At 41.9% G+C, this 27,297-nt stretch overlaps 1 protein-coding gene across 2 annotated transcripts in view; it reads left to right on the plus strand.

Annotated features, from left to right (window-relative positions):
• LOC136435583 (kin of IRRE-like protein 2) overlaps positions 1-27,297 on the plus strand; it is a 55,891-nt gene that overhangs the window by 26,017 nt on the left and 2,577 nt on the right. The window contains exons 4-12 of one of the 2 annotated variants that reach the window (XM_066429208.1): positions 14,547-14,694; positions 15,951-16,066; positions 17,473-17,727; positions 18,100-18,408; positions 20,006-20,119; positions 22,576-22,663; positions 23,825-23,934; positions 26,108-26,232; positions 27,191-27,244. In XM_066429208.1, coding sequence (XP_066285305.1) covers positions 14,547-14,694; positions 15,951-16,066; positions 17,473-17,727; positions 18,100-18,408; positions 20,006-20,119; positions 22,576-22,663; positions 23,825-23,934; positions 26,108-26,232; positions 27,191-27,244 — 1,319 coding nt within the window. The remainder of the gene's footprint in view (positions 1-14,546; positions 14,695-15,950; positions 16,067-17,472; positions 17,728-18,099; positions 18,409-20,005; positions 20,120-22,575; positions 22,664-23,824; positions 23,935-26,107; positions 26,233-27,190; positions 27,245-27,297) is intronic. The other variant, XM_066429215.1, reaches the window with a different exon arrangement.

A 27,297-nucleotide genomic window follows, 5' to 3' on the forward strand; every position in this document is an offset into this window, starting at 1 on the left:
GAATTCATTTGTAAACTCAAACGTACTTAATTAGAAACTTAGCTATTCTAGCTCGGTTACCACTACTATGCCAAATTAACAACTGATCACTTGGGGACGGCGGCTCGGGTGTATTCAGTCAATTGTTTATTATTTTTGTATGTAAGTAGTAACTAGTAGTAGTAGGTATTAGTATTCTTTTAGATTTGTGTATGACATGTATTCATTTTATGCCAATTAGCGCTGTTAATATGAGTATGCATTACTTGAGTGCAGCGCCACTTTGTCTTCGTTAACTTGTTGAATAACAAAAACGCACCAGAAGAATTGCCCTGTATTCTGGGCAGATACAACACTCGTCAGCACTCGGCGTAACTCCCTGTTGTAAGGACGGCATGTCTGGTGAGTGACAGCAGCCAGGATTTGAATATCGACCTTTCGGTCCACAAGTAGGATAACCAGCCACAAGACCACCAAAAACGCTACAGATATGCAGAAGAATAATGGAATTTCTCAGTTTCGATGTCATTAGCTTTCTGCCACAATCCCCGCAACATGTCGTCAGTAGCCCGGTAACGAAGTAGCAGTTGGAAGCTTGCCTGTTGGGGGGGGGGGGGGGTCTCTCATTACTTTTTAAGACTCTCACATGTACATGAACGCCCTGAAATTGACTACACGTACCTCAGCAGGCGGGATGTATTAAGTGTATCCCCATTACATGTCAATAATAACCTCCGTCGGTGGCTCACCTTTGGGGTAATTGACCGACCGGAGAAGCTGCTGCAAGTTTCCATCATGAGCTGATTACACAGCCCGATAGTCCGACCTTTCATCGGCAAAGTCGTAAACTGTGTGTCACTTTTCCAAACAGTAAATCAATGCTTCGTTCTCATAGCAACGAGTGTGAGGGTTGCGTATTTTAGGTAGCTATGGGAATTGCTACGTTGCAAACCTACGCACTGGTGGCGTAGCGACTTCCCGTCATTTCCTGAAGAATGGTTAGGTCTCAGCTTAGATGACCATTTCTGTTGTTCAATACTTTGTCTTGTAATCCAACGTACACGAATGTTGAAATGTGGGTTCACCAGCGGGTGTGCATTTGAAATTATTGCACTTCAGAGACCGTTGACGACGTTCGATACCGGGAAATCATTAACATACACGGCCGATTGCCGGCTGTTTCTTCTGGGAAAACTTGCCCGTGTGCTAGCGAACCACTAGGTGGCTGTAAAACCGACTCCAACGGTTTATTACAGGGCCAAGCCGCTCGTCAAATATCAGCACGGTTAACTTTTATATGTCAGGCAATTTGACGTATGTTTGGGCTGTATGCCGCGATGAAGTTTACCTCCCTCCCGTGCGCGCTTGATAAAGGCACATCTTCCGCTACATAAAACACCGTTTCGTCAGTTTGAAAATGTTTTATGGCGACATTCAGAAAGTACAAAATGAACCTTGCTTGCAGAGACAGCTACTGCGGCGTGCACTTGAACACACCGAGATAAACTATAAGATATCGTCCATTCTGAAAAATGAAATTATACAAGTGTGCACTAATAACGTATTTGACTGTGGCCTGCCATTTAACGCACCGTCAGGTATGTGAGTACGGAACTATCCATCAGCTTCTAACGGACTCCAAGGTCGGCTCTTCCCCGCGATGGTTTGCCCGTGATTGATCCCCTGCTGAAGAGAAACTGACAGCCTCTCTTATCCCCCGCCTAACACCCGCTACTGAAAACTTTACCAAGTTTTTCACTTTTCTGACCCGAGGAAAAAGCTGCGTGGGAAAGTTCACTTCTTGTGTTATTTTGCTATGCGATCTTATGCTCAGTTGTACATAATGTTCTTTCAACATTCGACCGACCAAAGTGAATACATGTAGATTGCTCTCAGGAGTACCATAGTATGTGGAGATCCACCGTACATAGAAATATCGACAGCATGCTGTGTGCGGGGGTGAACTTCAAGCTTCACATCTCTTTGCACTTTCCTACTACGAGGAAAATATTGCGAAGCAAATCCGTAATGATTTTTCTTGCTATACCAGCTCAAATAGTTCGAAAACATCAGACCAATCATGGCGAATAAATTGCTCTTTTGATTACCAAGATAGGTGGACACCCCGCAATGCAGAGTTTTTTTACTACTCGAGAACAGCAGTATCATGCGGTGTCAGGTGTTGAGCTGAGGACTTTGTTGTCAGCAGTTAGAAGACCCGCGCCCGTGTTGGTATCGATCCGCGGGCTATAACCGTAAATCGGCCGGGTCGAAAGTTGCCTTAGATCCGCTTGAAGTACAGAGCGGGGCGGCGGGGTGGTCGGACACGCACAGAACTTGCGGGGCAATTATGCTGCGGCGTTCGGGAAAAACACAGATACGGTGGTATTATTGATGAGGACTGCCAACGGTCACGGTCAAGAATAGTACTTTGCGATGGTATTCCGCATACATTCATCTTGTATAGTGTCATGAATATGGAGAAGACAGAGGCAGCTCGAGCTCAGTCCACGACACCTACGTAGTAACTATATATAAATATCTTTCAAAATGCGGCTTCATTTGTGCAGAACTGAATAGCTTGAACAGTCAAGTCTGCGTACTTCAACTTTGCAGTGTTTTGTGGTCTGTCTAAACCATGCTTAATTTACCAACTGTGCTGTGGATAGTATTCTTCACCGAGAACATTAGAGTTATTGCCTAATATTCAATTCAAACGCTGCAAAGAAATCACTGAATCGTTTTTACAACTTTGTTCGATCACAGTCGCCCCAAACGTCCCGGATGAAGTTGATGGATGGAATCGATTTTACAGCCTGCCTCGAGTAAATCGGCTGATTGCCGGTGACCTTAGATTGTAGCAACAATAAAAATGTCGCGCACTTTCGGTCAAACCTGACATATGAAAAGTGGCGAAAATAAAAGAGTAAAATATATTAGTTTGGGACTTGTTGGTATGGAAATATCTGCACATTTTTCATGTGAATTACGCCGAAAGTAGTTACCCAAGCAACTGGATAGACTTGTTGGTAGGGAAATTTCAGCACATATTTCATGTGAATTACGCCGAAAGTAGTTACTCAAGCAACTGGATAAAATTTTGAAAGTTTTCAAATTTTATCCAGTTGCTTGAGTAACTATTTTCGCCGTATCTTACCACCTGGATGTCTAACCTTCATCAACGTTTCATGTGAATTGTTTTAAACAATGACAGCCCAAGAACTCTTTCTGGTCCTTTTACCATAACTCCAATCTGTCCTTAAGATTTCACGGGCAAAACCTTTCTATTGCTTGCTTCTGGCAGTCCATACTGCGTCCATATCAATAAAATGAGACGCTTCAAAAATAACCCATAGCAGTTTGGAACGATTCGCAGCCTTCCATGTTTTAAACATACGTCCTTACATTTGGCATTCTGAAAGTAAATCATGAACATTGAGTAATGATGTGATCAACTGCGCACTTATGACTGCATTACATAGTTGATATAGGTCAACTTATAGGCAGGGGAGGGAAGGCATTAGCACAATTATCGACTCTTTCAAGAATAGCTTCATTTATCATCTTTGTATTCCGAATATCGCTCCATTGCTAAGGCCGCAGATGGCATGTAGTTATGCTGATGTGAATATGATCATATACATAAACATGTCACATAGATCTAGGCCTGAATAGATAAAGCATCGACATCCACTGGATAAGATTGTGAAAAGCATCACGTATTAAAGACTGGGCGGTGGAAATGACGTCATGTAAGTGTAGCCAGGTAAGCCCTGTGAAAAAGAAATGTATTCCTGTCGCCAGTTTGCCTGCGGTGAAATCTTCTGGAATTATCTGTAAGCTCCTACATCTGACTAATGTTTCTGGATCGTTCTGGATACGTGAACTTTTGTCTAAGTGCACTTAGGTTGGTTGAGAGCTGAATTTCTGCTGAATTGGCAATTTGGAAATGTGGACTGTTTTGATAAACATACAACAATACATTGATGGAATTTTCCCCAGCACTTTTTTTTACTCTCTCGCGACAAATATACAGTCAACACAAATTGCAAGCACAAAATAAGCCCGAATACTACGTCGTCATCAGTACTATCCTAATTACACGCCACCAATGTTTGTTTGTCCAACATTGCATTGGCTTCCCCTGTCCTTACATACAAAAATATATTGCTGTATTCTTTCCGTTCAGTCCATCGCTGCAGCGCGATATTAACAAAGAGGTGTTGCCATCTCTCTTTATTTTCGAACCACTCTGTCTAGTGGGTATATAGTTGTGTTTCCAACTAGTTTCATAGCAAGCAGTGATCAAATGATTGATGGCTGAGCTAGTCATTTGTCGATATCCACCTGCCACAGCCATTTAGCAATTTAGTTGATTTCGTAGCGTTCTGATTCCTTGCAGGAGAAAATTACCTTCCAGACATCACGTTTGTGCCCTACATTTGGCGCAGTTTCTATGCTAAAGAATTGCTGTTTTCGCAACCTTCCTTGATCCTGTGTATTAGAGACCCCAATAAGCTGCACTCTGCTCGCTACCGATATGTTTGAAATATTGCCGTAATAACACTACGATGTGGTTAATGATGGTCATTTATTAGAGACACCTGTTCCATACTAAGTAGGAAATACTGCATTGTGCTGACAACTTTGATGAAGAAAGACAAGTTTCCTTTACACTTTTCGTACCCAGAATGGAATGACCTCTCAGTAAATGACATTATTCGAAAGGCTACCAGGCGGAACATGAGAGCAATGTCGAACGCGACACAGATTGTCCATGTATGCAAAATCGGAAGGTCACCATCGATAATGTCATGGCATTCATGAATGTTTCATAAGAAGTCAGAGTTGTTTTGCACCTTTTCAACCGCCCTTTTCAAGGTCTATCCATCGCCTTGTGAGAACATTTGTATGTCATCGCTACTGAACAGAAACGACACAAGTGCACATTTGTTAAGCTTGGGTGCAGCGCCACAAAGTTCCTATCTTTGACCAAGCTTCATTTGTTTAAGAATATAACTATGTGTCTTTTGCCATAAAAGGAAAAAGTCAGTAAAAAGAAGACAAACTTTTCGAAGGCTGAGCATACGGGAACGAGTAGTAAACTTGCGAATCCAGGTTGTGTTAGAGATTGTGAAATTGCCCTTTCATGGGTTCAAAAGTACATTTTCCCACAGCTCGAAGCGCTAAGGTATTTCGATTCCAAACGCAGGACATGTCGCAGATTATGTTGGGTCGGTGTACATGGCTTCGATGAATTATTAAGCGGTAAGATATCCTACATAACTCGAACATTTTAAAGCACAAACTCCGTCCTGTGTAAAATCGATACGAGTTAGGGAGCATCATTCCGCTTGGTGGAACTAATTCGGCCCGTCAGCAAGAAGTGAGCAGCCATTGATACTATCGAACCGACACAGCGTGGAAGAATTCATTGACATTTCTATAGCGCTCAATAATGTGCACTATGATACGTAAATTAAATTCCAAAGGCATGAATGAATACACTCTCCCTAAAACGACTCACTTAAAGTGGACAAATATCGATGCAAGAACCGAGCTGAGGCTAGGGACGTTTTGTCCTTTTCTTAAAGAAGTGGGAATCTAAATATAGCTATATAGCGCTAAATGTATGTGCTTTGATTTGCAAATATGTCAGAGAATGATATCTAAGGGTAGGTTTGATGAAGGCAAAACCAAAGCGTCGCATATGAGCGATACCAACCACCGTTTGACTGATTTATTGACATTTCAACAACGTTCGATATTCTACCCTATGATAAGTAAATTAAATTTCTAAGGCTTGAACGATTTTAAGCTCCCGCGGCCCCCAAACGCCTTACCAACAATGTACAGTGGGAAAATATCAATACAGGGAAATAGAAACTACACAGAAAAAGACTGCATTGTCTTGCAAAATACCTGCTAAAAGGAATTGAAGCTGAATTAAGTTGCACGATGTTGAATTCGATTAAGCCACAAACGTACACATGGGAGATAACAATCAGGTTTTAACTCATATATTGACAATTCAATAGCCTTCAATATATATATATCACCCGATGTTCTAGCCCGACCGCCGGTAGGATCGCCCGAATGCTGGAGGGCAATCCGACCTCCGGGAGGGCTGGGGCCGAGGGTAATGTGGAATGCAGCGTGTATGAAAACACAAATTTCAATTCGACATGAACCAGAAGTTGAGAAAATGTGGGGTCCTCGAACAAAAAATTGTAACAACAGCAATTGCAACGGACTAATCCGGTATTTTCGACCGCGGCGCCTCGGCGCACGCGAAGCGCGTTCGAATTATCCTATAGAAGCCAACAGTAGAAGCCCACGTGACAACCCAAGTTATCACCCGGTCTGGAACAAGTACTTGTATCGAACGTTATCACGGCCCAGGTATAACAAAATGTACCGTGTGATAAGTAAATGGATATCCATGACACGAACGATGTCATCTTTCATGTCCACAAATACCTTGCCGGCAGTAGCCAGGAGCCAGTGCAGGGGGAGCAATAAATTTAAAGACCCAGAAAATTGGGCTGTTTGAAGGAACGTTCATCTGTTAATTTATATGTACATGTAACAAGTGATGTGCGCGACATGAAGATAGATGTGAACTCTTGTAATTGCGTTATTACAGGAGTACACACAGATAGGTTTACCGTAATTCTATCAGGATACCAAACTGCACTCATGAGGCATGACAATTGAACTCTAGCTGGGTCACAAAGCACTTTAACGTAACCAACGATAGCTTCTGATTTTATGTGTTAACTTCAAAGTTGGGCTTTTTTCGTTTTACTGGTTTATTAAAAAAGAAATCACAAGTACAAATAAATATGCGGAATAAAGGAAATACATGGGGGCACAACGAAACCAAGTGAAACCCAAGACAACTTCAACAGGAGTAGTACACAGACAAGCACAGAAAAACATAGCCTCCCTTAAAACATCAAGTGTCACTAGCCACAGATCAACATTGTGTTCAAAGTTCGAATTTCAAGACTACCCGTGTCATTTGAATGGCTGTAGTGAACATTATCTTTTAGCTACACACATTTACTTGAATCAATAATTTGACATGTCCTATCCCAAAACCGTCTTGCTTGGCGGATTGCAGGTAACAGTACCATAGAAATAACTTATTTATTCATTCATTCATTCATTCATTCATTCATTCATTCATTCATTCATTCATTCATTCATCCATCCATCCATCCATCCATCCATCCATTCATTCATTCATTTATTCGCTCATTCATTCATTCATTCATTCACTCACTCACGCATTCATTCATTCATTCATTCATCCATTCATTTGCTCATTCATTTATGTATTCATTCGTCAGTTGTCCTCCCACTCCTAAGGTTACTACATGCCAATCTCCACCCTACATGTTCCCTTGTAATGAAAATCATTAGCCTGAAGGGCCGTACTTACTGGGTTGGAAAGCTGCTGTGTGCCTACTTTGAGCCGTGGGTGGTTCTGCATAGGCTCGGGTACGTTCGATTGCCCTTGGTTACTTTACTGACCTACAATAAGGGACACACGTGGGAGCTGAGCAACCATGTAAAGTACCGAGCCGGGATATCCTGATTCTAACTGGTCTCAACAGATACGGTAAATGCAGAAATGTCCGCGGTGGTTTTATGTTCGCGGTTTTCGCTGCGACCGTTTCACCGCGAATTTAAAGCCACCGGAAACATGTTTGTCCAACACTGTAGCAATGTAACTATAGCGCTGCCGCGAACTTAAAGCCACCGCGAACACTCCATTTCTGCCTTATAGCGCAAAATAAAAACCACGCGAACTCAAATGCATTTCCAGTAGTTTGCCCTATTGGTGACTCTTTCTATGTGTGTGTGTGTTCCCTCATAGTCATACACTTACGTAAGACTGCATTCACACACCATTGTCGCTAAGTGTAGCCCAAGTTTCATGCATTATCATTTAAGTAATTTTTACACTCGACTAGTAGTCGTACTGTATGGTGTGGTGATTCAATAGCAGGGCGTCCTTAGATTTGGCAAACAGTCTTTCAGAGAGCGCACAATGACCTCCAATTTCCTGCAATGATTTTGAAATGATCTCAGTGATTTTTCAATGATCTTCAAGGTCTTCCAATAATCTTTTAATGATTTTCAGGGTCTTCTTCACTGATCATTCAATGATCTCCAAGGTATTTGACTGATCGTTGAATAAATTCCAGGATCTTCCATTGATCGTTGAATGATTTCCAGGGTCTTCCACTCATCGTTGAATGATTTCCAGGGTCTTCCAATGATCGTTCAATGCTTTCCATGGTCTTCTACTGATCTTTCAATGATTTCCAGTGTTCTAGCTATAGGGTCTTCCAAAAAATAATCGTTCAAAGACTTCCATGGTCTTCCAATGATCATTTAACGTCCATGATTTTTAAGCATTCCTCGGTTGCCCAACAGTTTCCATATTGTGGAAATGGGATCTTACTGACGTCACAGCTTGTAGAGCAAAAACATCCACGAAAACCTCAGGAAAATGGAGAGCAAACTTTTAAGGCAGATGCATAACCAGGGCATTTACCTGGATGTGTGACTTATCTGTGTCTAAATAACCAGTTCGGATATGAAGTAGTTTGTTTTCAAATTCAACTTTCTGTCCATAAAGGAAAGAAATATAGGTGAGTTATTGAAAGCGTTATTCCCAACGCGTTCTGAAACTGATAGAGCACATGATATGGCACAGATACCAAATAAAAAAACATCAGTCCACTACCATAGCTGACTTTTACAGTCCTATGAAAAACATTGTTGCTATTCCGATAATAAAAGACATAATTTTGGATATGATTGGCACTTGCTGTGATCTTTTTATTGTCTCTTCATCTGTGAGAAAACGAATCAGCAACCGGTATGAGATATTCTGCACCATTACTGACTTAATATGAGAAAGTTCAATATTCTATATGAAATCTGACGAGCCGTTGATAGTTTCACTCCGACTATACGACCCTGAAAGCTTAACGTCCTGTGTGTAATCGAACTAATCAACAAGTCGTTACTTCACGTTTTCAATACACTTTATCAATCTGATCAAATCTATATTTGCACAAATATTCAACAAAATCATCAGGGGATTTACGTTTTTATTGCTAGTTTTATGATACTCTTAGAGAGAATATTTGCGTCCAATATGCAGTGTTCTGCACCGCTGGTAACTTTCTATAAGCTTGTCCAAACAATTAACGATTTTTCGTTTAGACTTAATCGAAAAACATCAAGGCACAAAATCCCGATAAAAATAAATCTGTTCATAACAGATACATTTTATGAAAAGAGTGTCGTGTTATTCCGATATCAAATGATGTTTCATTTCTCGTATCTGCTGCAGTTTTTATAGCCACTTTCATCGTTAGACAGTAAACTAGCGTCCTATATGCAGTGTTCTGCACCGGTGCCCACTTCCTATAAGCATGTCGCATACAGAAGTTTTCCTAATCACAAGAAGTATTTCTCTCAATATCTAACATCCCCACTCTTGTCCAAGCGAAATCAATGATGTTGTTTAATTTCATAGACTTTGTACAGCTGGCAGATATGCAATTCGGAAAGCATCATAGTATCCAACAATACATCAGTTCATAAGTATAGCTGATATATTTCGTCGTATTAATGCGGTATCAAAAGCTTTTCGATTTCATTTTCTCGGAACCTGGCGCACTTTTTACAATCACTTTTATAGGTAGTCAGTAAATCAAAATTGAACATGAACTACTTTACAACACGATCGCTTTTAATACACTATATCAAAGCTTCTTATTTTGCTAACAGAAATATTTATCTTCACACAAATATTTTCCTCTCTACTCCAAGCAATTAAAGATAACTCAGCTCCTGTCTCTAACAAAGTTTCTAGCTTATCAAAGAATATGGTGGCACAAAACTCATTTAAAGATTTATCCGGTGAATGCAGATGCGTTTTTATGACAAATGGCCGTATCATATACCGGTATGAAAAGATTGTCATGTTTTTCATTTTCTGGTACCCTGTGCAGTTTGTAGCTGATAGAAAAATATTATGGCACAAAACCCATCAAAAGATTTATCAGTTCGTTGCAGATACATTTTATGTAGTCGTTTTTCTGCCCTGTAACTTTTATCGTCGCTTTAGTTGGACATTAAATCATATCCAGTATGGAATATATTTTACAAGGCCGTGGTCAATAGTTACGCCCCAACCTGTAACGATGATTGTCGTGAATAGAGTAAAGTTCATATAATTTCAGGTACATGAAACCCACTGGACCAAACCATGTGTCTCTGTGGAGGAGGAGGGGGTGGTTGATTAGAATCTTACAGGACCAAACCATGTACAGTTATGGATGGGGAGAATCAGAGTTAACGTTTTTCTCTGTATCAATGAGGCCCCAGCCTTCATAATGGGGGTCAGACACTCTCAACAGGCTATGTGGCCTTGAACAAACTGACTGGAGATTTGTCTGCGTTCATCTGACCTCGCCGTTAGGTCTCTTGATATAGATTATGGATACAGACCGTTATCATATGGATATGCATGTTGGACTGAGCCCTATGGTTGTTTACATAATACCGTAAAAATGCATAATTCGTGACAAACAAACCCAAACAGGGGCAGTAGTATGTCCGAATTTAAGCTACGTACGTTCATCAATGCAGTGAAGGTGCTGAAGAACGCGGATGGGTATCATCTGAGTCGTCTTAGTAAGTTAAACGCATCCAGTTCGGAGCACTAGTGATTTATTGTAGTAACAAATATCGATTGCCAATGTACTGTATGTCTCCGCGTTACAACTACTATCTCGAATGTGGGACCCTGCGGCGTAATTCGTTCATACGTATATTCCTCCTCTTATGTCTTTACTGACTGCATTATATCTCCTTGAAAGGACAATGATTCATGTGAACTTCAAAGAAACCTAAAAGTATTCAAAGTTTTGAACGATTCCTTCGTGTCATGAGACGATAAGTCTTAAGCACTCGCTACGAACCTCTGCGAACGATATGCGCGATGATAAACTGCCATGGATCAACCCACCGAGAGAGGACACATCACGTGATGGCTAAAACAACGTCATTTATCATACTTCTCTCCCACACATTGTGATAAACTGATGCTTATTGGTCCTTATGGACTTGGGTATGGAGAAGTGTCGGGCGGCTATGGCTCTCATTATCTCTTCAGGAATATTTAGGCTTAGATGTAGACGCCTCAGACGTACAAATTGTAATATTTCGTTCCGGTCAATATTCAGGTATCATCATCTTACATGATGACATACCTTGTTGTGAATGACAGCTTGTAGTGGATTTGACTGACATACCAACATATCTCGTACCAGTAGCAGCTTTAGCGAGAGAAATCAGCCGGCCAATAGTACTGTTCTTTGGCAAACATATCTCTTTACCAGTGGCTGCTTTAGCTACTCGTGTAGATAACCATGTATGGTACGTAGTGTTATTGAAATACAGTATCCTTTACTGGTACAGGCCTCAACCAGTCCTGTACATGGCAGTTTGTAATAGTCTTATCGATAAACAGTATCTTTAACCAGCAGCACAGGACCATGTGTAGTAGTGTTATTGAGTCTGACAGACATACATTATCCTTTACCAGTAACGACCATAGCTACTTCTGCAGAGGACAGTTTGTAGTATTGCAATTGACATACATTATATTCAATAATAACCAGTAGCGGTGTAAGCTACTTCTGCAGATGACAGTTTGTAGTAGTGTAATTGACATACATTATCTTTTGCCAGTAGCGGACTGCATACTACCATTTGCAGCATGTGCAGCCACATTAATATTGACATAAATAAATAAAATAAATAACTTTATTGCACAACAATTGTACAAGGTACAAAGTATGGCATTCACTGGTACATAGATAACATTCTATTAGGCTAATCCGTCTATCCTATACAATATGGTGTACTAGTCTATCTTATACAATATGGTGTAGTAGTATGGGATGACAATGGGATTTTACAATTATTGGAGGAGTTTCTAACGTCTAGACATTCTTTGATATATTTCCCAATGTATACCATGCATGGGTTGTCACATGTCATTATGTACTTAAATTTGCTATTCAAGTCCATTGAGATAAATCCTGGTAAGTCCGACGATAGCACTGAGTATAGTGAATTACGTATATCAAAATATTTGGGACATACAATCAAAAAGTGATATTCGTCTTCAACTATCTCTGGACAAAATGGACAAACCCTCTGGTCTATAGGGAGTTTTTGAAATCTCCCCGTTTCTATACTTAATTTATGACAGCCAATTCTGAGTTTTGTGATTGCTCTACGTACGTCGAGGCTCTTAATGTTTGAAAGGTAGTTTTCTTGCTTATAAATCTTGTTTAAGGTAGAAAGAAAGGAAAGTTTGGAATTGTTTCGAATAGCGCAATGCCAATTTTGTATATAAATATATTGTAGACGTTGTCGTAGCTGAGTGTTGATTATATCTATATGGTATGACTTCGGGTTCAGCCATAGATGTCCAAAACCGTGGTAGTTGAGGATATTTTTCACATGGACAATCCAATCATATTCTCCTAGAAGAACAGCATTGTATGCCTCCCGAAGTAAGGTATCTTCGTGCAGTATCTTATACAAGTAGCGGCCTCAAGCGCATGTATATCTGTAGAGGACCATGTGTAGTATTGCTATTGATATACATTACTTTTTACCAATACCGGCCTCAGCTACTTCTGTATAGGATCATGTGTGGTAGTGTTATTGACATACATTATTTGTTTTACCAGTACTAGTACTGGCCTCAGCTACTTCTGTAGAGGACAGTTTGTAGTACTGTTATTAACATACAGTATCTTTAACCAGTAGCGGTTTCAGCTACCTCTGCGGATGGCAGTTTGTAGTAGTGTAATTGACATACAGTATTTCATTCATACAGTATGTCTTATGTCTTATGTAGAGGGTCGCTTGTAGGGGTGTTACTAACATTAAATATATTTCACTAGTAGCGGCCTCATTCACTACTGTGTAGTACTGTTATTGACATACATTATATCCTACCAGTAGCGGCCTCAGCTGCTTCTGCAGTGGGGAGTTTGTGGTATTGTAATTCACATACAGCATCTCTTACGAGTAGAAGCCTTGGCAACTTCTGCAAATGGCAGTTTGAAGTGGTGGTGATATACTGTATCTTGGACCAGAATCAGCACCAGCCACTACTGCAGAGGAATCAGTCCAACTTTTGCACGAGATAAGTCGTGGTGATGATACATGTTGTCGATGGTACATTTGCGCCTTAATACATCGCCCCCATTAAGGTCTCCTTCTTGCCACTAGCTTTAGATCCTTGTTGAGCACGCCTTGGGCTACAGTTCGCCACGCGTGAGTGGTGAAGTAGGAGATGGAGTATCTCGGCCTGAAGGTTGGAGTACAGGATGTATTACATTGAATCCGCCAGGCGTCCGCGAAGTTTGTCATGGTCTTCCTGATGTAGGGTTTAAGTTCTTCATATTCTCAACTAGAAATGGTCTATCGCACCCAAGCGTTAGAGTGACGCAGATGTTGCGTAAGAGCTCTAACGAGCCCGTTGAGTTCGTCATCGTCTCTTTCATGTAAAGTGCAAGTTCTTCATCTCGGATCCCTGCAGCTGTGTGAGGCTAGGGCGTTTCTTTATTAGCTAGAGACGGACTGTCGGATCCCGAAGGTTGGGGGACTGAGCTATCGTAAGATAGCTGTATCACTCACGCGGAGTTTGTCAAAGTCTCCTTCATCTTAAACGAATTTTCTTCTTCATCTTTTATCAGGTATCGACTGACTGTTGGAGATGAAGTATGAAAGCTGCAGAGCGCCCAGGGAGTTTGTCATGGTCTCGTTGGTGCATAGATTAGGTTCTTCATCTTTTCAAGTCTTGTGAATGAGGTATTACTTCATCCGCTAAGGATGGACCATCGTTCCACCGAAGTTGGCGAGCTGGGATATCGTCTAAGAGCTGCTCGGCGTAACAGTCTGCTTCATGTAAAGTTCAAATTTTTTGCCTTCTGGAGTTATGGATAGTCGTAAGAGTATGCAACACTTTTATCCAGAAGTGGGCTATGTAGTACTCGGTATTGGAGGGCTGGATATATAGTATGAACGCCGCTGGGGTCCACAGAGATTCTAAGGTCTACTTGATGCGTTATTCTTGTTTCTTATCCTTGGAAGTCTCAAGCGTGTATTGCCGCAAGGGGACATTATCACATGGAGATCGAGTAACGGCCCCGAGGTTGGAGTGCTGATGATATTGAAAACTGCTTGGCGCCCACAGAGGTTGGCATGCTTTTCTTGACATGGCCGTGGCTCAAGTACCTCATCAGCCGTGGTAATGTAAGATCATGTAAGGACACAAACATCCCTCAGTGTAAACAAAAAAGGAGTAGAAGTGAATTAGAACAAGTACGCACACGACCAATGTATTCTGGAAGAGTGATGTCAAGGTAAGGCGATTTTGCTCAGTCTTTGTAAGCCATGAGAGTAAACTGTGCAGTTCGTTCGTCATTTCAATATTGTAACTCTTTTTCCAGACCCTCCGACGGTGACCGTGCCACGGCCCCAGATCACGGTGGTAGAAGGAGGCTCCGCCAACCTGAGCTGCCTGGTGGACAGTAACCCGGTCGCTCACATCACGTGGTCCCGACTGGGCGATCATCTGCCGCCCAGGCTGGAGGTCAGGTACGTGATACTACCAATCTTATTTCCATTTCATTGGTTCGGTTCTGAAAGACATTCAGGCAGGGATGCACATATAGCTGGAAAATATGCATAACAAAGAGCCTGTACTTCGATTTCCGCAGTCATCCCCTTACCCTAAACCTTTATCTAACCTTATATAGAGCTGGCTGAGTGACCATCACCAATTGAAATCGTCCCACTGGCAATGGTACAAAAACTGTCATTAAACCAGAGACCTTCACTGCCACAGTTGCCATCCGACCTTTTGCTGATGCCTGGCAGTGACGTCACACACGTCTATCCCATATGGTGCGCCAGCGTTGGCTGGCCGCCATTTTCCAATCAGTGCTGTAATAACAGGGTAGGGTGCGTTTGTAAAGGCTAGACATCCATGTAAACGATATTTGTTACATACATACTGAATCAATACGACTGGGCAGAAGAAAGACTCTAAGATTCGCGTTTCGAATGATTTCTCGGCATGCTTCCTCAGTGCAATGGAGTTCAGTGATATGTAAGATTGGTAAGACTAGCCAACCTAAGTGGCCATATTCAAAGAGCATTACAAAGCAACTGGCTATTCTTTGACCATGGACCATCTCATGCAGCAACGTCATGAACATACGTCCGTCGTCCAGACAGCAGACATGCGTCCAATTATAGGAGCTACCTCATTTAACTTCATTCGCTCTGTAACATTTACCCACCATTGAACATCACTGAAGAAGAATGATAGTCTGCCATCTGTCGTAGAGTCCGTCTTTCTCGATAATACTTTGGTTCATTTTGCAAGTACAGGGTAAGACACAGAATCTAGTACTGATACCAGAATCTGGCGTCGCTTGACTTAGGGTGATCCCAAAGGTCCTGGGTTCGAATCCCCTGACATTCCCCCGAAGTTGTGCCCGTGGGAAAGGCACTTGACGCAAATTTCCTCACTTCCTCAGGTGAAAATGAGTATACCTAGCTTTGGTTAGGGGCGTCTCTCGGATAAGACATTATATGGAGGTTCCATGTTTGAGCCACACCTCGAGCACTTAAAAGAACCCTATACACTTATCGAAAAGAGCAGACCCTTCCCAGTGTGAGTGAAGTAAATAAATCTGTCCGGATATGCAGCTTGCACTCTTCAGTACAAACCTGGTGCGTCTTGCCAAGAGGCGGTATACCGAATATGTAATATTAATAAACAAGCAAGCAAGCAAACATACATAGAAATACAAACAAGCAAACAAAATTTGTTCTTGATGTTCCAGAGGCCAAGAGCTACACATCCCCGTGGTGTCCAGGTCCGACAGCGGTAGGTACCAATGCGAGGCGGACAGCAGCGTTGGGCAAGGAGCCAGGGGACTCATCACCTTAAATGTTCTCTGTAGGTTTACATGTACTGTGGATCTGAATCATTCTGTAATTGCCATACACACACTAAACGACACACCGCACACACCGGTGCCGTACACACTAAACCTCCACAGAGTCTTTTTGCAGTATTTATCAATGGTATGTTATTGACAACCCGTAACTTTTATCAGGACTTAAATGTTTTCTGTAGGTTTACATGTACTATATATCTAAATCATTCTATAATTGCACTGCACACACTAAACGACACACCGCACACATCGTACCGTACACAATAAACCTCCACAGCCTTTTTTTTTGGAATGCAATTGAAAAACATTATTTTTTGCCAGGACTTAGTTGTCCTCTGTAGATTTACATTTACTTTGGATCTGAATCATTCTGTAATCGCACCGGAAACACTAAACGAGTGACATCTCTTGTTCGATGTGCAGAAAATGAATGTTGAGTTAGAGGCTGTCAACGATATTCAGTATCGACATGTGCATGCACCGGACACTCCTTAAACTTTGAGGATGTAGTCTTTCATGTTTTGAGAAACGGTTAGACTGACATGCATTTTGATGGACATGCTAAGAATCTACCTGACTTCGTCGTTAAAATATCTAATTGAGAACACATCAATTTGATTCCATGGAAAATGGAAAAAGCAATCTAAGTATGCCTGTCTCTACTAACTCAATGTTTTGTAATACCTTGCAATAGACCATCAATGACGCTTTAATCATGTTGATTTATGCGATTAGATAGTACCAATGTTTGATAGAATTTGCCCACTTTTTCGAGGGCTAATCTCCCCAATCCCTACTATCTAGCTAATGCGGTTACGTGTATGAAGTATTGCGTTGCTCCCAAATCCTACACATTTAGTCAACATAATTTTAGAGATTTTCTTATCATTCTTATCTTCATTCATATTTATACCTCTTCTTCATGGAGCCATGAATTTCCATGCAATCAAAATCCACCATTTATCATTTCTGTTATGCTGATTACAAACAAACTATCATCGCTAACAAACATACTCCCCCGCTAGATAGTGTGCATGGACAGATCTCATTTGACAGACATAGAGTTGATTGGCTTTGATATTGCGTACCACCTGTGGGCATTATATAATCATTACCACTTAAGTAGTTCTGACATTCAATTTCTAAAAGTTCATTTGTCATGGTGCTTCGGCGCTGGCATCACAACTGAAGTTCGGAATGGTAGAACAATCCATGGGAAATGAAATCTGCTCGCAGATTCTTCAAAAGCAAGACGTTTGTACAAGACCCGTAGATTGGTGTCTTGTACGATTATCGATCGTGATAAGTATACCTTAAGGTTACTTTTTTTCATATTCCTATGCCAGGTTTTGTCTTCCCCGGCATGTTTCTTCTAAGTCCCGTCTAATGCCTTCCCATCTTGTAGACCCTTCCTCGATAAGTAGGACGTTCGACTCGGAGATCAGCGTCTTGTACGGCCAAGACGTCTTGAGGCTGGAGTGTGTGGCTGATGGGAACCCCACACCTCGGGTCTGGTGGAGACGGAACGACACCAACAGTCTGTACGAGAACCCGCTAACCCTGTCTCCCATGGACTACAGAGCGGAGGGTCTGTACGAATGCGTAGCAGACAACGATGCCTTCTCGGAGGCGAGAAGACGGACCAAAATTGATGTAATAGGTATGGACAGGGTCTTCTTCATCATTAAGCAGGCGGTGGGTGCCTTCGGAAACGTTGCATGCCACAATTCCGAAATTGTTTGGGTGTGAAAAAGCTGAACAGATTAAAGCCGTGGCAATCCATATTTCAACAGCCGCTCGATTGCGAACAGGGCAGTTTTATCGAACAACTCGGCAATTCCGGGGTCGGGAAATAAAAGTTGTGTATGAGAGTTTCTCGGGAGGCCATGCTATAATTCCCCGGCAAAGATCAAAGTGTAAAAGCAATATCATCGTGTCAGTGTAGGTCAGTGGATCGATAGAACACCCCTAGCAGCACAACCGTTTATCACAAACTTGTCGTTTTTTACCCTATTTGTTGTCGCCACCTAAGGCAGACCGGACGTTCTGAGCGAGTCGGCCGTGATATCAGTGTCGGAAGGGGAGCAGGTCATCCTGACTTGTAACATCTCGGCTGACCCCGTGTCAGAGGTCACCTGGATCCTGAGAAGGCCTGACGGCGGCGAGGCCAGGTACAAGGTCGGCGAAACGGGTCACGTCAGGGTCACTGCGCATGCGGGCAGCGTCATGTGCAGCGAGTTGAGGATTGACTCTACTTACGCGTCTGACGCGGGGGATTACATGTGTAAGGCCACTAACATCTTCGGCTCGGACCAACAGGAGTTCAGAGTTAGCGTCAAAGGTACATGTACAACAGCCTACAGTCTTACCAAATTATTCTTACTCTCCGTTACTGTGTGACAAGTAATTAAAAATAATCAAAAGTACGTTGCTAAAAGTACGGAAGTGTGGAATGTTACTATACAGATTAAACCTGCACGGGGCTTAGAAAATAATGGCTCGGTTCAATGTCACTCTCCAAGGTGCTGATATCGTGGTAGTTCTTCATTGCCGATGATGACGGTCTAATGCTTATATCTATATATGGATAGCTATTCAGAAATTCACATCACGACTCAAAGTTTGTTATCAGTTGCAAATTGTATTAACTCGTTATCATCAAATACTACGGGGAAATAGTCATTAGAGATAGCTCGGAGTTAGATTTGCGGGGCTTATATTATGTATGATAAATTGTTTGATCTCACACGAGTAGCATGCGTCGCGTGCCTGTGAAGCTGGTGTGTTACGCCTAAGGGCGGTTTCATCGGATGATTAATATAGATGCGGACAGATAAGAACTTACAGAGTGTTCACTAGAGAGGAGCACGGTGATTTGGAAGAGGGTTTTCTGCCAGTCGAATATATCAGATCGTTACGAACTTCTGGTCTGCCAGAAATACATGATATTGCAAAGCAGTCAGTGGCGAGTGATATAGTTCCCTTTTTGAAATATTATTGCATTTTTGATTCTCTTAAGACATGCTTCTTTTTTTCGAGTATAGGCATGTGGGATAGAAATGTGATCTTATTTAGTGACGATGGCTGCATTTTGTTGAAACCAGAATGTATTGTCTTTGCACACATACAGTTTTGCAGTAGCTACAGGGTCGAATAGACCCACAATTAAGAAGTCCCATTGGAAAGAGATGCTCACCAGTGAATTTTAAAGAGTCACGTTATTAACATCAGAATTCAGATTACACAACCACAGTTAGAAACGGTTATACGATTAACACGCCAGATTAACTTCATTTAAAGGCAGAAAATATACCTTTAGGCTTACTTGTTGGTAACCTTATCTACTACGGTTGGGATTCGTGGTGAAAAGATACCACCAACTAAGAGGACCTGTCGGCGCCACTGAACTAACTAGGCTCTACCTCCCAGGGCTCCGTACACGTCGTTAGAAATATCGACATTTCCTGTAAAATTGACAGCTATCTTAAAAGATTTAACATCGCGAAGTCAAACGGGCTGGAACAGAGCGGAATGAGCTGTGGATAATTCATTACCAAGTTGATGGTCCTCCGAGGGCCGTGCTAAGAGTGTAATGGATGGGTGCGTGTAGGAAGATGTAGGGTCGGGTCTGGACGTGTACGTGTGGGGTGTCTGTGAACGTGACTCACCTCTGACGTGTTACAGCTGATAATGTACTGAGGTATTGCATGACTCTGCAATGACCTACGTGTCCACAGCCTTACTGACGATGGCTACCACTTACTTACGCTCCTGCTATTGCAGTGACGTATGCATGAGGTGTGTATCTATTTGCCTGAACAATGACCTGTTGAGCCACTTGGGGTACAATGATTACTAATGGAGTGTGTTCTTGTCCTGCCTGATCCATGAATTGTGGCCTGTTACATTAGTTACCTCTGACCTCTGACCTGTTTCAGCCTCCCGTACCATGGTTATCGCCATCTCCACTGCTGCAGCTGCATCCGGGACATTGCTGCTCATCATGATCATATTTTGCTTCCGCTGGTGGTTGCGCAGGCGCAAAACATCAGGTATGCTAACATTATAAATGGTTCAACATAGAGAATTAATATGTTACGCACGAGGAATAAACCAGTGGTGAGAAGCTTTTAAAAGGCATCCGCCATCTTTCGCCATCTTTCCTCAGCTCTGATGGTCGTCACGTGACCTGGGAATCACAGGTCGCACAGGTCACGTGACACTAGGATGTTGTAGATGGGGGGTAGGGGTTCGTGGTTTAGGGATGCGTACCACCTCTTTGACCCCACGCTCAAAACATTTGCTCTCTCTGTTGTTCATAGATGATGCTTTAGAAGTATGGCTTTTATCATACAAATGACAAACGGCTGAAGGGGACGGGTTCATTGACATAAAGAAGACATGAATCCCGCGGCCCAAGACAAGAGACAAGGCGGCAGACTTAGATCATACAGGGAAGAACGAATGGCCTATTTTATCTTCTAAAGAAATAAAAGAAATGAATAACGACGACATTATAGAATCGACAACGGACTGTCTGAAATAAGAAAAGCCTTGAACTTGCAGTAAGAAAAAACATGTCTTGAGGGGGGGCTTTGATCTGCTGAAAGACATATCCTCAGTGGCCACGCATCGTTCTGTTCAGGGATGACAGAATGTCTTTTGGTTCAGTACAGTGCATCTTTGCATTTATATTATATTTGGAAAACGCAGACGTGGAGAAAGAATGACTAAAAAAAGACGCTTTGATCCCCATGAAAGAAATTGACACAGTATGAATGCCGTGGCCACATACAGCGGTCTGAAGAGGACTGATGGAATGTACTTGGTTTAGCGTATATTTGCATTTAGACTATACGTTGAAAACGAATAGCTCATTCAAATTATACGTGAAAGTAAGCGATGACTCCCAAAAACGCCTTGTAAGAAATGGATACCGTGGTCGTACACAACGGTCTATAAAGAACTGATGGAATGTGCTTGGTTAATTGAATATTTGAACATTTATATTATACGTGGAAAACTTACACTTGATTCAAATCATACGGGGAAAAAGGATGACTTAAAACGACACTTTGATCTTCCATAAAAGAAATGAACACGGTGTGAATACCGTGGCCGCACACAGCGGTCTATGGAGGACTGATTCAGTGTGCTTGGTTAAATGAATGTCTTTACATTGTGACTATGCGCAGAAACCTTGCAGCTGATTTGAGTTGTTAGGGAAAAAACGGATGACTGAAAAGGCTTTGACTTCAATGGAAGAAATGAATATTGTATAAATACAGTGGCCACTCACAGCGGTTTGTAAATTACTGATCGAGTGTGCTGGTTTGAATGTATGCTTTTACATTTAAATTTGATTGTACGCGGAAAACTTACAGCTGATTTTAGTTATTAGTGAAGAAAACGGATGACTTAAAAAAAGACAATGCTTTGATCTCCGTGGAAGAAGTGAATATCGGTCTGCAGAGTTAAATGGATGTTTTTGAATTTTGATCATACTTACAGCTGATTTGTATTATACGTGGAATAACGGATGACTTAAAAGACGCTTTGAACTGTATGAGCGAAATGAGTACCGTGCCCGTGCACAGCGGTCTGTGGAGGACTGATGCCGGCTGCACGCGTGAAGCGCCGGAGCTCGGCCTGATAGCCTAACCTTCAAACAAATACCAGATGAAAGGTTGTCAGGGAATGATTTATATTTCCCGGGGGTAATGAACGCCAACAAAGGCAGCCTGCAGGACCGAGCGCGGAAAAGCCGTTAGGTAAAGGTATCTACAGGGATTTAGGAAGGTCGACGGGGTTAAACCAGGACTTAATCAAAAGATTGACCGGCCTTCATTCAAGGCGAGAAGCGAGATCTATCTCTCTCCTCTTCTTCTGGAAACGAAAAAAAAACCGATAGGAAATCTGTGGCTGGTGTGATAGGATGAAGAGGTTCATGTGACCTGTAAATGTTATCGTCCAACAACTGTTGGGCATCATGATAAAATGGCATTCATTAAAGAAGCTGGAACAAAGTAAGATTTACTGATTTTTAAACATGGGATGCTCCAGTATCTCAACTGGTAGCATCCTCACAGTTTATCTTCTGTACTGACTTAGTTAGTAACTTGGAGACCCCGGTCTGATCATGGGAATGGCGTCTCGGTTGGGGTTGTACCCGTCTTACGGAAGGGATGTGAAATGGGGGTCCCATGTTCCAGTAGTTGCATTGAGCATGTTAAACTGGAAGGGCTAGCAACCCCTCCCTGTAAAAATGTACCCTGCTACTGAAACAGCATGGAGACTTCCTTACCAGGCACTACAAGGGTCTGAAGGAACGAACGGACAAGCAATTTTTGAAAGATAGGAATAATGGATATTTTAGACATGAAACCCGTAATCGACAACCAGCGTGTTGCAACATTAAAGTATTCGTCAACAACCCCTGCCTCAAAAGTTTGATAGATAGACGAAAATTATCGTTTCCACTTCCCCAATACCACTATTTGTATTCCAGCCACTGCTGCCAAGACTTCCGAAGCTTTCATCCGCTGTGCGGCCTCGGAGACGAAGAAACCGGTCAACAATTACTGTGAAAGCCCGAGGTGAGCACGTTACTCCGCCGGTTGCCAATGCTGTACTATTATGAACACTGGTAACTTTGATTTTAGATGGGCCTTTTTAATTAGGAACTTAAAGTCAACTTTTAAAGTCGAGTGTACCTATAACTATATATCTAGCAGTTAATGACATACATAAAGATGCTATAGTACATGCAAAATCAACGTATGAAACTGCAAAACCACTAACAAGCTTAGATGTAGCTCTTACAATCTGGTGCCCATGACGTTCGGAAAACGACTTTCCAAATCTAAAGTGACCTTTGTTATACGCCGTAATGTTGGAAGTAAACCTTTACTAGCGGACTGTTCATAAACTGACATTTACTTATGGAGCAAGTAGAATGAAGGAAAACGCGCTGCCTTTTATGCCCTTTTACGACGTGTCTAAGCATGAGAGGCAATAATGTCTACGTAACATGTTAGCCCCAAGACCCAGATGCCTCGTTAACTGTACCATATTTGTAGGACTAAGAGAACTTTAATGAATGGAATCTGGTTTAACAACCTCAACGCCGGCTTTTCACTCAAAATCAAATCTCATTTGCAGTATTTTTTCCTTATCACGTGGTTTCCATCACAACTCTAAAAGGAGTAGAGGATTTGAAGCATTTATTAACGCCCCGGGTCTTTTGTAAACTTATGAGCGATGTGCTTTACCCGGGGGGGTTAATATAATCCACGTAATCCTAACTACCTGCGGGTTTTTGTAACGTGGGGAGGGGGAGCCAATAATCTGGGTTATGCAAGGTGTAAAACTGAGCCCCGTTTCTAACGGTGTTATAGAGTATGATCCTCGTTTTCCGTGTTGTCAGAGGGGCTTATGGTACTCAACATTCGTTTCTACCGCTAAAATATCCTCGATATTGCTTTACTTATTAAGTATACAAGTAGCAGTGTCAGGAAGTGGTAATTGTGCTGACATTTCCGACGATCGAACTGTGCTTTAAAAGTTAACGATTTGGCAGGAGTGACTGGCATACATTTAAGTATGTATCGTCCCGGAAAGTTTGTCGTTAGTAGCATAGCGGTAAACATTTTGTAGACAAAGTTTGTGGACAAAGTTTGTAGACGTAGGTCCAGATGGCGATTATACGAACTTGCTGTATAACCGCAGATTCTGAATGTGTTCGTGTAATTTCTCAGGCTAAAGGCGAGTATGGTTGAGGTCCACCAGCTGAACGGTGCCCTGAAGCAGCGGACCTGCTCAACTCTTGTAGACGACGACTCGCCCTGTGATGAGCTCTTCTTCCCCTGTAAGTGCTACTACTACTACTTCTACTACTTCAACTTCATCTACTACTTTTGCTACTGATACTGCTACTACTACTACTACTACTACTACCAAGCAGACTATACAGATAAGGTCACATACTGCGCAGACCAAAATTACAAAGCAAAAAGAGCATAAAAAATTGTTCAAACGGTCGGAACATGCAAGTCAAAAGTTCACGAAAAAAGTTTATAGTTCATTTCCAGCAGTTTGCTTGGTTGAGTCGGGTGCATGTCATCGGTGCCTTTTAAATTTTTTTCCGGTTTTCTCGTCGACATCTTCTAAGTTTCCCTGTAAGTACTTGTATTTAGAAAAAAGATGAGTTTTGCATTTGATAACAAATGTAACATTTCCCTCACCCATCCTTCTCAAACGCCTAGTTATGATCATGAATACATGTTACCCAATGTTCATGTAAAAGTTAGGTACGGTAAAGCAGTAGGCCTATGAAGAAATAAAACTTAATGCTTTATGGATGGTTGGTGGTGCTTGCAGTCCTTAGCCATGTCATCGGTCACATTGCCGCTGCCTCTAATGACCACCGGACTGGTCTGCTACATTACCTACGCTTAATTGGGCATATAGAGTTTCATGTGGCAGTATTTGGTTTCAGCAGAATTTTCTAATATTCCAAAAGCTAGCCCAAAATGCAAAGGTTTCTCTGAGCGGAAAATCATTTAAATAAGCTTATCAATCATTCAAAAATGAAAATGCCCTTAGAGTGAATTGTCCCACTAATAACGTATTAAATTTCACGTCATAGAGCCTTGAAATTTGATATTTGACCAAGTCATCAGGATTTCATGAAGAATGGGCATGATATGTCCGGTCAGTCGGACAAGGTCGACGGAAGTACGTTCATGTGGAATAGTTGTGTCTGAACAATCAGGATCTATAAGACATATATATGCGCCGTTAACCATCAAAGCGAAGGAAGCGCGGCACAACGTAACATCTTTTATCGTCTAAAGATTTGTATTGAAGATCAATATGTTACTTTTCTTTTAAGGTATAGAAGATATGTGAACAGACGAAGCATCTGTCACCAACTTAGGCTCCTATGTGTAGATATTCTGTGTGTATGTATGTGTCTGTGTGTGCGCGCGTGTGTGTGTGAATGTGTGTGTTTCTCTCTCTCTCTATGTATGTGTCTGCATATATATATACATATTTATATATGTAGAGGGAGATATTCCGTGTGTGTGTGTATTTGTGTGTGTCAGTGTGGGTATGTGTATGTGTGCGCGCGTGCAAAACATTGTAACATAAGGACGGCAGTATCTTCAAAATGTACCATTGCACCATACATATTGTTTCAGCCTTTACAGGTTAATCAGACAGGCCCGACGGAAATATATGTGTGTGGCTCCGTCCAAACTAGACCACGTCGTCAGATCTATGCTATGATGTATCATTCCTATGGATTTATGTATTGATAAACTGCGACAAAGTGCATTACGGAGACTTACCCGCCCAGACAGCGGCGGCCGATAACGGGCGCCCCATCAACATTACATACCGAGGAACACATTCTACATTAACGATCAATAATGCCAGCCCAGGGGTCAAGAGTAGGAGGCTGATCAAACTATCATCAATGACAACCAGAACAAGATAAAGCAATGATCAACCTAAGTAGGTACAGATACATGCAGGCCAAATGCATTACTAAGTGGATTACCTACACAGCCAATCTGATGGCACTGCGCCCGTCTGCGGCGAGTGCAGCAGGGCTCTGTGGAAGAAATCACCTGTCTGAGAGCTGAGTATCTAGTTGGAAGTATAGGAAAGAAACACACACTGGAAGCCAAATTGGAAAATATCAGAATAGAAACCCAATGAAAATGAATTCGGGGAAATTATGACGTTGTGTATTTTTTGTACGCGTGTGTGTATATACAATGTGTGTGTGTGCGTGTGTGTGTGTGTGTGTGTGTGTGTGTGTGTGTGTGTGGTGTTTGTGAGTCCGTGTGTGCGTGTGTGTGTTTGTGTGTTTGCGTGCATGTATGAGTGTAACCTGTTTGCATATATGTATGTATGTAATATATATGTGTGTGTTTGTGTATGTATGTATGTGTGTGTGCGTGCGTGTGTGTGTGCGCGCGTGTGTGTGACATAATCATGGTAACAGTTCGTCATGTTTTGTGTCCACTCAGTCCCCACTGAAGTTAGAAAAGAGTACGTCACGTTAGACAGACGGCTGTGTGGCGAGGACGAGAGTCTCACCTGGGACAGCACCTACTACATACGGGAACTTCAGAAACTGCCCACCAACACCAAGGTGAGTTCGACGGTCGTATCATAAAACAAGATGGCCGCTCTGCCGCCATATTGAATCAAGACGGAACGTAGAACTAGGTTCTGTTAGAGATGATATGTGGCGAAACCTAACGTTTCAAGGTCTAAATTTTCAGTACGTCTAGGCTACTGTTTGTTCCGTCACAGATTAATTGCGATGGAAATTTCTGTGTCAAGCTCTTAACCCCTGATTTATAGATCGGAAGACAGCTGGGTTAGTGACGTCAGAGAGGCTTTAGATGTGTGCTCCAAAGTTTCATTACCGGACACTAGCGGGCAAAATTATGGCTGTTGAGGTGCAAACTAGGAGCTGGAAACTAGGGAATATTTCAGTAAAGATCACATCAATTTGTTCTCTGTTGATACTAGAACTCTTTAAAGGCACCCAGAGCAGTTTATGAGGTTTGAAAACTGGAAATATTCTAGTTGCTGTAATTTGTATGAAATTGACATTTAATGCCACTGTTTACCACATTTGCGTGCGGATTTCTTATCAGAAGTGCTCAAAAGCGGCACAAAAACATGCTACATAGTGATCTTTTAGTTTCACGCGCCTAGTGTAAATAGACCGATACCATAGCCCCGCCCACCTCCGTCAAAACGTAGAAATGCAAAATAAAAACATAAAAATGCAAACATTTGACGGACAGGCAGACACCCTCTCATTGGCCGAACCGCTAATTGTGATGGACAGTCAGGATCAGTCTATTAGGGCTTTGATTTTCTATCAGTTCTCACCACACAACGACATCGTGTCTTTGCTCCTTTAATGTCGATATGTAATGGTATAGTGTTATTGAAACTTACTATGTGTAGGAATGACTAGAAATTGGAGTTATTTTATTCAGGTTTCAAGCCTCATAAGATGCTCTGGATGCCTTTAACGTTAGGCTATATAGAAAAACTCGATTAAAAGGGTATTGTTTACTTACATTTTTCAGACTGTACAATGCAGTCGCCATACTATACAGAAACCTCAACACAGTACAATCACGGTATAGAGCTTTTCTTTTTCACGCGTTGTACTTGGTTTCTTCCACTTCCGGAG

This window comes from Branchiostoma lanceolatum, chromosome 1 (genome assembly GCF_035083965.1).
Source record: "Branchiostoma lanceolatum isolate klBraLanc5 chromosome 1, klBraLanc5.hap2, whole genome shotgun sequence".
Lineage (NCBI taxonomy): Eukaryota > Metazoa > Chordata > Leptocardii > Amphioxiformes > Branchiostomatidae > Branchiostoma > Branchiostoma lanceolatum.